The sequence below is a fragment of the Felis catus genome, chromosome X (genome assembly GCF_018350175.1).
Source record: "Felis catus isolate Fca126 chromosome X, F.catus_Fca126_mat1.0, whole genome shotgun sequence".
NCBI classification, from domain to species: Eukaryota; Metazoa; Chordata; class Mammalia; order Carnivora; family Felidae; genus Felis; species Felis catus.
In genome coordinates, this window is record NC_058386.1 from 51,119,101 (window position 1) to 51,132,649 (window position 13,549).

Here is a 13,549-nt window from a genome sequence, read left to right on the forward strand (position 1 = left end):
TAGGACTTCTAGAAATATTTCTTTAAAAAGCATAGCCAAATTTGTTTCCTCTTGTTTTGAACCTTCCAGTTGCCTAGAAAGTGGATGTTAATAGATGTCCTGAAAATTCCACACCCATCTTGGACCAGTAAGTAACCTCAACAATGAAAGCCAAATGCTGGGATGGTGGAGCAGAGAAGTTCCTAAAAGTTTCCTGAAACTTCCGTATTGGCCCTGGTATGCTTATCTCCTGACTTCATTTTTTTCTAAGTAGGCTCCATGGCCAATGTGGGGCTTGAACTCATGACCCAGAGATCAAGAGTCACATGATCTGCCAGTGAGCCAGCCAGGTGCTCCTCCCCTGACTTCTTTCATGTGAAATAAAACCTGTGTGTTTTAAGCCAATATAAATAAATTTCTGTTACTCATAGCAGAAGCAAATCAACTATTAGACTTACCAATTAGCCATTCCATCTTACATATGCAGAGATTTCCACCAACTCCAATGTTGTGACTTTTACAAAGGTCACATGAAATTTGGCATAGAATTTAATTCATAATTTCATATGCTTCTCCAAAGTAGAGGCAAACCAAGAGTGGGGCAATAGAAGTTGACAACCCTTAGTTCAGGCAATGAAGGAGTGCACTATCTATAAAGATTTTTTTAAAGACTAAAATGTCAAACTGTTTTTGTTGTTGTCATCACCATGAACCAGCATTTTAAGCAATGTCAGTAATAAAATACTTCTCCTTGAAAAAAACCTTTTTTGGTCAAAGTTCTAAAAAATTGTTGTTACTACTGAGTTTTAAATCAGCACCTTTTATTACTCATCCTTTAATAAAACTGTATTCTACATGGAAGTTGATTCAGTTGCCTGCCCCCATACACAGACTTTACATGTGTTCCTTCAGTTCATTTCACTTGCAAAGCTTTAGAATCACTCAAAGTAGCTTTGGGTGCATTTCATGTCTGTAATCCCTCTGGTACTATATGTTCCATCATTTAAATAGTAGGTTCAAAGTAAACAATGATGGCACAGGGATTGTAAGGTCAAAGAAAAAGAATGTAAGTCACTTCAATTCTGCCATTTTACTTGACTAATTGGAGTTTTTATTTGTGCTTAAAATGTAAAATAGCAAAAACAATACAACTGCAATGTGTACTATTTTTGTTCAGTAAGTGTACATTTTAGGTTATATGCGAGATGTTACTGAATCTAAATATCTTTCAAATTGAAGTTTATTCCTCTTTTTCATTGCTAATTAAAAATTAAAAATAAAACAACAAAACAATTATTAGTCTAATTACTACATGATTATTACTGAAAATAATTTTGTCATATAGATTAGGGAGTATTAAAAATGATTTATTCCGGATATCACATATGCTAAGTATACCACATCTCTAAAGTAGTAATAATGCAATTAATCTTATTGTCCAGAATCCAAGAAAGCAAGGAACTGGCTCACTGGTAATCCACATAGAACCAACCCTCTATCAGCCCCATCAGAGGCCAAGAGCCCAAAGAATATCATTTGATCATTGACTTAGATGTAAAATGTCCCTGCATGCATACACCCATTCTTCGTTCATTATAGCCCCACACTCAGCCATCTGAGAATCAAGTGGGTGCTCAGGAAGGAGAGACACAAATTATTTACAAATGAAGCTGACTATAGCACTTTCACCCTCATCTAAGCCACCATTACCTCTAACCTGGTCTATTGTAAGAGCCTCCTTACACCTTTTTCCTTTGCCCCACTACAATTTATTCTGTTAAATTTTAAGTCAGATTATATTCCTTACCTTCCAGAAGCTACCAATTTCACTCAGATTAAATGTCCCTGGGACATTGGTTTCCTTGCTGTTCCTTAAACAAACCAGCTGTGAGCTCTCTCTCTCTCTCTCTCTCTCTCTCTCTCTCTGTGTGTGTTTCTTATGCTTAGAAACCACTTATCTTAAATATCTGCACAGAGCTTGTTCCTCCATTTCCTTCACATCTCTGCTCAAATGTCTCTTAATCAGAGAGGCTGTGAGTCATCTGTCTAATATATCATTCTGCCCCCTACTTCTTTTTATCCTCTTACCAGGTTTTCTTTTACTTCTTAGCACTTAGCACCTCCTGGCATACTGTATATTAATTTGTGTTGTTGTTTAGTGAACACCCAGCCCCCAGAATGTAAGATTTATGAGAATTGGGAATTTGTTTTTGTTCAGTGCTGTCTCCCCAGAACCTAGATCAATGCCAACTCATAGTAGATACTCTATATTTTTTGAATGAATTAACACCCTCAATAGTACCTGCAAAATAAGGTATTTTACACCCATTTTATGGATGAGAATACTGAGGATGAAAGAAGTTTGGCAATTGGCAAGTGTTTCAGAGCTGAGAAGTGTAAAATCCAGGACTTCAACCTCAAACTTTTGACTCTGAGACCAGTGTTCTCTCCACTCTGGGAAACTGCGTTACAAACAGAAGTTATGAATAAATATACTAAAGAATTTACCATCAGAAGTGAACTCACAGTTTTTTAACTTTCTACTGAGACAGATTTTATTCTGTAAAATCTCTACTGATGTTTTATGTTCAAGAATCTTCATTTACATGAAGTACAGTAACAATAGTCAAATGTTCTAAAAATAAATCTCGCTGTTATAAAAGGCTTAATATAAATTCCGAACACTTTGCAAATGAAAGAACATGGAATAAAGACCTTTTGACTGGCCACATTATAAAATGGTGGTTAAACAAATACTCCCTATTTTTTTTTTCATAATAAGCCATTAGTCACATTTTATCCAACATTTACTTCTAGGAATCTGAGAATCTCAGACCTGGAAGGAATTTTGGTGAATCATTAATAGCCCCATTTAACAGGTAAGAAAACTGAGGCCCCAAACATTCATACCAAAACAGTAGCAGGGCCAAAACTAGAGGCTTCCTGCCTCTAGGCTAGAATACAGTTTCTTGAACTCTGGCAAATGATTAAAAAATGATTTCATCATATAATATTCACCACTTCAGTCCCCTAAAAATATTATAATACTTCCCCATCAATCAATCTTTAATTCCATAGTCTCCACAAGGTATCTGTTACTTCCTCTTTTCTTTCACAACTGGAAAAACTTCAGATCTCTCAATTAATTTAATCTGTTGTCAATCTTCACCCCTATACTAAAATATATTTAAAAGAGGAGGGAGGTCTCACCCAGACTGAGCTACCAAAAATCCAGGGCTGGCATGTTCGTTTTTTTCAGGCAAATTTCATGGCATTAGTTCATCCTGAAGAAAGTTCTTTCTCAATATCATAACTGTTTATTCCTTTCTGTCTCTTTCAGCACCATTTGAACAGAGGATTCTGTGGAGCAGTGGGGAGGGACAATGACAAAGAGATAGAAGACTCCTGTGCTAGACTCAGCTTTTCCTTCATGGAGCTGTGTGGCCCTGGGCAAGTCTCTCCCATTCTCTGGGTTTCAGCTTTCCTGGATGGATGACAAGAACTTGAAGGTCTTTTCCTGCTCTAACCTTTTCTGATTCTACAAACACTTGAAACAGCTTTGATGGGACTCTAGGGAAGGAGGGGTGTCCGAGAAGAATCTCTTAAGCCCTGATATATAGGATTATACACTGGAAGCCTTTAAAAACCACTGAAACAAAATTCTAAGGAAACCGTGAAGAAAGGAGGACAGCTTCTCTGAATACAGAACTATCAAATTGCCTCTTCTCTTCCAGAGCAGGAGCAAAAAAATTGTTAAATATCAGTTTTTCCCCAGCTGCTTCAGGCTACTTTGCTTCAGCTTCGGGTTGTGGCTGGTAGTGCAGAAGTGTGGGCTAGGATTGCCATCAGCACCTGCTAAACCAACCCACATGCCCTCCAAGATCTTCTTGCCCATGGCTCTTATTCCCCAGAGTCCCTGACCAGACTTGAGCTACCCTTGGCTGAGTCAGAGAGACATCAAAATGCAACCACCACTTCCCCTCTGCAAGGGAAGTCATTCCAAGGTCTCCAGATGAAGAAGCGAACACCGTAACATACAATGAAGATAATACTAAACACATACACACACACACACACACACACACACACACAACACACACACACACACAAGCACATACTCCTTGGATGAGGGTGGGGGTAAGGAAGAGCTCTCCTAACTGAATGAGGCTCAGACCCATTTCCAGGATGGAGGTTTCTGCAGTTTTCTGTCCTGTACAAAACCCCAGGTGTGTATAGGATGACCCCAGCCCATGCAAGCAAGGACTCCAGGGCTCCCCTATGCAGTTTCCCTGAAAGTCACTCCCTGGCCCTCAAGCTCTGAGACTGGCCAGGGTGAGGGGTACATGCAGCCTGTTTGGAGGACCATGAAGCTCTCCCATACTGCCTTCTTGCAATCCCAGGCTTTTTGACTACCTTCTCCCTCTCAAACCCATACCAGATCACCGGCCTCCCTCGAGTCCCACTGTTCTCAGAGAGACCCTCTGCCAGCCCCCCTTGCCTCATTGGTCTTCCAGGTGACCCCCAATCTTATCCCACTCCAATGCGGGGGCAGGAAGGAATGGATAAAAATACGGAGCGGATGGGAGGGGTCTTTCTTCAGCAGGCGAGTGAGCAAGGGCTCCTAAAATGGCCACAGCAAGCTAGCTAGTGTCTCAAGGACGGCGGAGAGGGTGGTGGGCAGAAGCCAGGGGGCTCCCGGCAGGGCGGCTGGTGAAGGAGCTGGGGGGTGGGGCTAGGGAACTGAGGTTCAGACAGGGTTAGCCAGGGTTATATGCACTCACCATTCCTGATCCGCCCCTAATCCACTGCATGGTGCCTGCTTAGTCCGGCTTCGCTGAGGCCTGGGTGGCTGGCGCGGGTTGTCTCAGGCTGGCTGGCTGGGCTGGCAGGGCTGGATCCAGTGAAAGCCCAAGCGCCCCCTCCGCCTCCCCTCCTCCACAGTCTTACAGCCCAATCCCCTCCGCCCCGGACCTCCCCTTTAGTCAGGTTGTTCCATCCCAGCTGGCAAGCTCTGCCTCTCCGCCCTGCAGCTCCAGGGGTGCTTTGCTGGGAAAAGCGTAGGAGGAGGGTCCCAACCGACTGCCTTTGTCCCCTGCCAAGGCTTCAGAACTGGGAGGCGGGGTGCAGGGAGAGGATGGGGGTAAATGACCTCCACCCAGAGAAGGCAGCTGCCACCTCTTCTTGCCCCCGACCCCGTGCTGTAGTTAGATGCTGCTTCTTGCGGGGTTCCCCAGTTGTGCCAATTGTGTCGAGTCAGCGAAAAGTCCTCTCCAAAGTTGCCAGAGGTGTTGGGCCATCTTCCTGAATAATAAGATCCTGCCCTGGTGGAGCCGTGCCAATACTCTCTTGCCTCCCTTAACCCAGCCCGCCCTCTGCCTACTCCCCTCGGATCTTCTCTCCTATTGTGTACTCCTTGGGGGCTTTCATCCTCATTACTTTCGTTTTCTCAGAACAACCCTGTGAACACAGGCATTAGTATCTTCATTTCACAGATAAATGGAGGTTTAGAAAATGGAAGGGACATATCTAAGGTCACATAAAAAAGACAAAGCCTCAACTTTACCCTCTGCAGTTTTCCAAGCTTCTTTTTTGCTAGCACAAGTGCATGCGCACAGGCAAGAGCTCGGAAACCCAGGTGCACACACATATATAAACACACCATTCCAGGATTCTCCTTCACATCCTGAGGTATATGAAAGGTAGCTTGTTGGATGAATTTTCCATTTGCCTGTTTTGCTGAGAATGAGTCAAAAGAACGTCAGCAAAACAGGCAAACGGATAAGCCACCCACCTCTTCATGATGTCCCTAACTCTGAGCAATGCAACCCAGGCTGGCACCTTTACATCTGCTGAGTGTTGACATTGTTGGTCACATCATACCCATGATTATTCTATGTAGTCCTTACAATTACCCGTGAGAAGAACATGATAGGGAGTGTTAATTAGCCCCTATTACATACATAAATACTGAAACCCAAAGATTGAAAGACATTGTCCAAGGTAGCACAGCTAAACAAGAGAACAATCCAAGGTTCCTGACCCATAGGGCAAGTCAGGGAAGAATGGGATTACAAAACAGAGGTTGCAGCTTCAGCAAAAATGAATTAAAATATGACATCATAAAGAATTTCCTGAAGGTGATTTGTACAAAGACATCACTGGCATGCTACACATACAACCTTATTGTCCTCTATGCCCTAGCAGATTCTCCCCACTTCATCCAAACCATTGTTTTGGCCAGACAGAGCTGGCCAAAGATCTAAGCAGCTGCTTTGAGCACCCAGTCCTGGGAGGGATATGAGCAGAAGGTCCTTTGACAAGGGATCCTTGAATCAAATGAGAGCTTAGCCAGGTTAGCCTTTCAACTTCCTCCCAAGGCTGATAGTCTAATAATTCTACAATGGTCTCCTCACTTTCTCACCTCTTAGCCTTCACTCACACTGAGCTTCTTGGATACCCGTCCCCTGCCAACAGCCCAGTCAGACTGTCACGACTCTTTAAGATTTCTTCAAGATCCAGTACTAGACACACTGCCTCTAGGAAGCTTCCCTGGAATACTCCAGGCTCTGGTTTTATCATCTTTTATGTAACTCCCATAGCACTATCATTTATCCTTCTCAGTTGAAAATGATCTTTTACTTACTGGTCGTTACTGGCTGAATTGTGTCCCCCAAATATTTGTATGTTGAAGTCTGAACCCCCAATGCTTCATGATGTGACTTTATTTGGAGATAGTATCTTTAAAGAGATAATTAAGTTAAAATAAGATCATTAAGGTAGGCCCCAATCCAATATGTCTAATGTACTTATAATAAAGGAAATTTGGACACAGATGGATACAGAGGAAAGACCATGTGAAAAGAAAGGGAGAAGGAAGCCATCTACAAGCTAATGGGAGAGGGCTTAGAAGAAACCACCTTGATCCTGGACCTCTAGCTTTCAGAATTTTGAGAAAATTAATTTCTGTTGTTTAAGGCACCCAGTCTTGGTACTTTGTTATGACAGCCCTAGGAAACTATTACACTGGTCATGTATATGTTTTTCTATGTCTTGCCATTTAAGTGGAATTATAAGGTTTTTTTTTTTAATGGGAACAATGAATCACTCACCTTGGTATCTCCTACAATGGTGACTATCACATAGGAGATATCCAATAAAAATTGTATTTTTCATGGATGTATTCATTAAAAATATTATTGAACCTCTATGTACCAAGCATTGTGATAGATGATCAGAATGCAAGACAAAGTTCCTCATGGACATTATAATCTACTTGGAGTGGAAGGAAGATAGACAACAAATAAGTAACAAACAAGATAATTAAAGGTTGTGATATATGCTTTTAATGATTATAAACTAATTTATGTGATAATGAGTAGTCCTGGAATTATAGAAGTTGTCTATATCAATCGTAGCCCAGTCAAGAAAATAGAAAATACCCTTGGTCTTTTAAAAAGAGAGCATTTAATACAAGAAATACATCTTACTTGCAGAGCTAAAAAGTCAAACGGGATGGTGAGAAAAGCCAGCATTCAGCAACCACAGAAAACTGCTACCACTCCTAGGACTAAATGAATAATGGGGAAAAGGTAATGTTACCAGAACCCAGAAACTGGTGCTAAACTGAAGCTAAAAGCATGGTGTGGGTAGCCTGATGGTTCAGGAGCCATGAATGAAGGAGTAGTTAAACAGATACTGGAATCCTGTAGGACATACAGCCATTTCCAGAAAACACCTCTCTGAAGCAGTGGTGGGTTGAAGGGGGCAGGTAAAGGAAATACCTGGTTTCTTCCTTCTACCCTCTCACCAATCTCCCTCAGGTGTCTCCCACTGAACAAAATGAGACAACAAGGGAGCCTAAGGAATTTAGTGTGCAGAAGAGTGGAGGATGGATCTGAGAACAGACAGCCCTGTGTTAATGTATGTGCCTAGAGACTATTTCAAAAGAAAAAACTGTTGATCCCAGAGGCATAGAGGCTATTGAATTCAGTATGTCTTGTGTACGTATGAGCAGTTAGAAGTGATATAATAGTGTAGTTGGTAAGAGTATGAGCTCTGGGGACAGAACTGCTTGGATTCAATTATTGGATTTGTTACTTACTTGGGAAGGTCATTTAATATCCTGTATCATGATAGTTTCCTTATCTGTAAAATAGGGATAATAATAGTGTCTACTTTATAAGATTTGATCAATTCATCCATGGAAAAAAAGCACTTACCACAGGGACTGGAAAACAGTAAATATTCAGGACAGAATAATAGAAATCTGGAAAAGGAGTTTCCACAATCTCCTTGCCCCAGACCTCTCCCTTGAAGCTCTGTGATCTCCTGGAAGCCTATTTGGTACTTAGCCTTGCACCAGCTCTCCAATAAACAAGTGCCAAATTCTGTCCTCTTGTCAGCCATGAGCAGCTTAAGGAGCAAAACAGTCTTAGGTAAGTTCCCAGTCTCCCACATTCTCTTTATGTGAGTCCATAGTAATTCAAGGAGCCCAGAGGCAGGCTTCTGGATGCCAGATGCACCAGCCCAAGCTGGTCCCTACCTGTGTGCAGAGCTAAGTGAAGAGCTGAATTCACTACTGATGGATAACCTGAGACAAGTACCCAGTTTCTCTGTGTTTTAGCTTCCCCAACCATACAATGAACACACTAATTATTATTTACTTAATAGTGTTAAGCAAACGCTTATCCAAAGATGAGAGTTGGCAAAGATCTTAAAGATTATGTCCAACACTGTTATTTTATAAATGAGAAAATATAACTCCTAGGAATGAAAGGGACTTCCAAAGTCACAAAGTAAGTTAGTGGCTGAGCTGGAATGAAAACTCAGACTCTTGATTCTCAACAGTGAGTTGAGAGTGAGTGGTAAGCTTTTACAATAGTAAAAAAAGGATAAAAATTAGAAGTACACACTTACTATAATGAGAGTATTGAGAGCCTAAGGCTAACATCTATATTATAACAATGTTGTCTTGACAAAATGATATTATTTAGCATGTAGATCACTACCTATTCTTATCCATTCATTTATAAATTCAATAAATATATATCCCTACTGTGTGCCAGTCGCAGCATGCTAAACACTCATGGTAATGAACAAGGCAAACACCATTTATGTCCTCATTTCTATATAATAAACAAGTAAATAAGGTAAATAAATGTGCTAATATAGATGGTGATAAGTGCTATCAAAGAAAGTGAAAAGATAAAGAGTACCTGTGGTGGAAGGGAGAGAGAATTTAGATAAAGAAGGATTCTCCAAGGAAATGACATTTAGTTGAGGCCCACAGGCTTAAAGTAAGCCAGCCAAATAAAGAGGTGGGAGAAACTATTCCAGGCACACAAAACAGTAAGTCCAAAGAATTGAAAGGGCTTAGTATCCTGGGACTTAGAAGCACAATGAAACTGAAACCTAGAGAGAAGGGAAGAGTTATAGGAGACAAATTTGGCAGAAACCAGGTCACATAAAGCCTTGAAAGTCACAGTAGAAAATTTGTATTTTATTCTGAGGACAACAGAAAGAGAGGGGAGGGAACTGAGTGGTTTTAAGCAAGAGAATAAGTTGATTTGATTTACATTTGTAAAAAAGGTTGCTCTTTTACATAATAAACATATATTTTATGTTTACATAAATTTTATGTAATTTTATGTTACATAATAAACATATATTTTACATAATAAACAGATTAAAGGAGAGCCAAGAGGTTGAAATTGTTGCAGTCATCCAGGAGAGAGATAATATAACTTGGAATGAAAGGTCAATGAAGATGACAGATGAGAAAAAAATTCTTAGTATATATTTTAGTTGTAGAAACATCAGAACTTGGTGATGGGTTGGATGTGGAGTGCGAGGGAAAGGAAACAGGAATTATAGATAACTCTAGGTTTTTTAATTAAACAACTGGGTAGATGGTGGCACCATTTGCTAATGTGAGAAGAGTGGAATAAGTGCAGGTCTGAGGAGGTGAAGAAATCAAAACTTATATTGGATGTATTAAAAAGTGTGAGCTGTCCATTAGTCATATTAGAGGAGATATAAGAAAGACAATTGGATACATAAGTCTGGATCTCAGGAGAGATTTGCCAGGAGATATACATTTTGGAGTCATCCTCATATAGATGGTATTTAAAGTCACATTACACAATGTGATCATCTAGGGAATATTACTCAGTGATCAAAAATAATGAAATTTTGCCATTTGCAGCAATATGGATGGAACTAGAGTATATTATGCTAAGTGAACTAAGTCAGTTAGAGAAAGACAAATATCATATTATTTCACCCATATGTGGAATTTAAGAAACAAAACAGATGAACATAGGGGAAGGGAAAGAAAAAGAAGAAAAACAGACAGTGAGGCAAACCATAAGAGACTCTTATATACAGAGAACAAACTGAGGGTTGCTGGAGGGGAGATGGGTGGAGGGATATGTTAAATGGGTGATGGGCATTAAGGAGGGCACTTGTTAGGATGAGCACTGGGTATTATATGTAAGTGATGAATTACTGGGTTCTACTCCTGAAACCAGTACTACACTGTATATTAACTAACTTGAATTTAAATAAATAAACTATTTAAAAAATAAAATAAAGCAAATACATCTTTGTGATAGACCTTTTACAAAAAGAAGAAGAAGATGAAGAAGAAGAAGAAGAAGAAGAGAAAATGGCCCTGAACCAAGTCTTGACACTCTCCAACAATTAAACTAAAGTTCAGTAGAAAAAGAGGGGTAAAAATTGAGATTGAGAAGCAGTGGTCAGTCAGGTAGAAAACCAGGAGAAATCATATTCAGGTGAAAAAAAATAAGGAATGATATTGAGATGTTGAATGGATGATGACAGATATGTCTATTGTATTGGCAACATGGTTACCATCAATGGCTTTAACAAGAGTAGTTTCATTGGCACAAGGGTAACAGAAGTCATTCTGGAGTACCTGAAGAGTGAACGAGAGGGGGGAAAGTGAATGAACGTAAAGTGAAGACAAGTATAGAGAAAACTTTGATAAGTTTTGCTCTGAAGGGAATAAGAGAAATAGGGTAATATTTGAATGGATATATGAGGTCAAGGAAGCTATTTTTTTTCTTTTAACATGAGGTTAATAGCATGTCTATATGATGATGAGAATTAGGAGAAGCTGACAATACAAAACCTGTCTACTTGAAGCATGGTCTACAGATCAACTGTATCATCATCACCTGGGTACTTGTTATAAAATGCAGAATCTCAGGCCCCATCTCAGACCTACTGCATCTGCATTTTAATTAGTTCCCCAGGTGATGTGAATGTACAGCAAAGTCTGAGAAGCACTGGCATTACAGAGGGGATACTTGCAGGAGCAAGGTCTCTAGAAGGTGAGAACCATAAGGTCCAGAGCATAAGAGAAAATATTTTCGTTGACAGAAAGAAACAGGGCCACCTCCTACACTCTAGCAGGTAGGAAGACAGAGAAAGTGAGTGAGGGTGCAAGTGCCAGTGGGCTTATTTATAGACTTGGTAAATGAAACAGGATGAAATGCCCTTAAAACGGCATCTATTTCCTCAATAAAGAGACAAAGCTGAGAGAGGAGTATGGAAGGAGAGGTCATTGGAAGTTACAGGAGGGAGGAGTAGGTATGAAATACTCCTTTCAGAGCAGTGGTTCTCAACCTTGGCTGTACACTGGAATCACCAGGAGAGCTTTAAAAAAACATTGCTCTCTAAATTCCATCTTCAGTAATTATAATTTAATCATAATGAGGTATGGCCTGGGCATCAGGATTTTTATAAGATCCTTAGATGATCCTAAATGTGCAACTGGGGTTGAGAGCCACTGTCTTAGAAAAGCAAACATATTAGTGACATGTAGTAGGGTTTGCAAGAAGTGTTGAGAGCCCATCTGAGGCTTGTGGTAAAGCATAATCAATCAGCTCAGCTGTGGGACTTTTATTCATTCTGCTGCTCAAGCATAAGTATAGAGAAGATAGGTGGTTGGGTGAAATCTAGGGGAGATTTTCCAGAAAAGTACAATGGAACATAAATGGACAATAGAGTTACAAACATTTTTAAGGGAGTGATCATAATAATGGACCAGGGGTTCTAAGCTGGACAGAAAGGAAAAGAGAATATGAGGAGGTGTGATAAATAACAGGGTAGGGCTAATGGAATGGTAGGATCAATGATTGGTGATCTTGATGATGTGGAAGAATTGTTGGAGGAAAGGTACCAGAGTAAGTGAGATGGAAGAGCAGGACAGTGATCAGAGAAGAAATTCCTGAAATCTATATTCTGGAGACAATTCAGTTAGTTACTTACTATGACAAGATCCAAGTGTTACCACAGGAGTTTTCTGGCTGTGGTGAAGTGAAGAAATGGGTTGTTGAAAGTGAGGCCATGGTTGAATAGCCCATCTAACAGAATGTTGAGGTTTAGAAAGACAAGAAAAAGATGAAGACAGTGATGATCCAGGAGCTAAAGTCTTCAATAAATGAGGAAGAATGTCCAGAAAGACAATCTGTCAGACAAGAATTATGTGTAAAATACCTACTATTTTCCTAGATTGGTTATAGATACTGGGGACATGGAAGTGAGCAAGACAGACTAGGTCTCTGTCCTCAAGGAACTTATATTCTAATGAAGGGATTTAGACACTGAACCCAAAAACCAAAAAAAAAAAAATCTTAGGTACTGGATAGCTACAAAATAATAAATAAGGTGTTATAATAGATGGTAACTAAGGAAGGAGGACATTGTCTTACCTAGATGGCCAAGGAAGTCCTCTCTGAGGAGATGACATCTGAGTTGACACAAGAATGATGAGAAGCAACCAGCCATGCAAAGATCTGGGGGTAAGGGCATTCCAAACATGAAGGAATGGCAAAAGCAAAGGTTCAGAGATGAAAATGAGACTGATATATGCAAGGATCAGAAGAAGGTCAGCATAGCAGAATGTAGTGGAGTATAAGACAGTGGTAGGAGATGATGTCAGAGAATCAGGCAAGGCCACAATGTCAAGAGATGGAAGCAAAAAGAAGGGATGGTGGGTGGCAGAGGCAGATGGCATGTGCTTCCAAGAAGCTGGAAGTTGTGAAGGTAGGAGATGAAGAAATGGGAAACATGATAGATGTCATCCCAAATAAGCTAACACAGGAAAGAATTCAAAGCAAGATGTTAGTGCAATAGTAAAGTGTGTATAGATTAATACAATCTAGTTTAGACTTTGAAAAGTAAAATCTAGCTGGACGAATTCTCAAGGTCATCTAGCCCCTGGCTACTATGCAAAGTTTGGGGCTCATAACCAGCAGCATCAGCATCTCCTGGGAGCTTAATAGAAATGCCGAATCCAGGGGTGCCTGGGTGGCTCATTCAGTTAAGCACCTGACTCTAGATTTTGGTTCATGTCATGATTTCACTGTCGTGAGATGGAGCCCTGCATTGGGCTCCATGCTGGGTTAAGATTCTCTCTCTCTCTCTCTCTCTCTCTCTCTCTCTCTCTCTCACCCCTCCACCTCTCTCTCAGAAGGAAAAAAGAAAAAGAAAGAAAGAAAGAAAGAAATTCCCAGTGATTCACATGCACATTAAAGTGTGAGAA

General features: G+C 40.4%; 1 protein-coding gene across 4 annotated transcripts in view; it reads right to left on the bottom strand.

Annotated features, from left to right (window-relative positions):
* ARHGEF9 (Cdc42 guanine nucleotide exchange factor 9) overlaps positions 1 to 4,912 on the bottom strand; it is a 200,235-nt gene extending 195,323 nt beyond the window's left edge. For 2 of the 4 annotated variants that reach the window (XM_045050624.1, XM_011291773.3), the window contains exon 1: positions 4,761 to 4,911. In XM_045050624.1, the coding sequence (XP_044906559.1) occupies positions 4,761 to 4,790 (30 nt within the window). In that variant the 5' untranslated portion in view covers positions 4,791 to 4,911. Of the gene's footprint in view, positions 1 to 4,760 lie in introns of all 4 variants that reach the window. The other 2 variants (XM_023248858.2, XM_019823887.2) reach the window with 2 other exon arrangements.
* Positions 4,913 to 13,549: the final 8,637 nt, after the last annotated feature.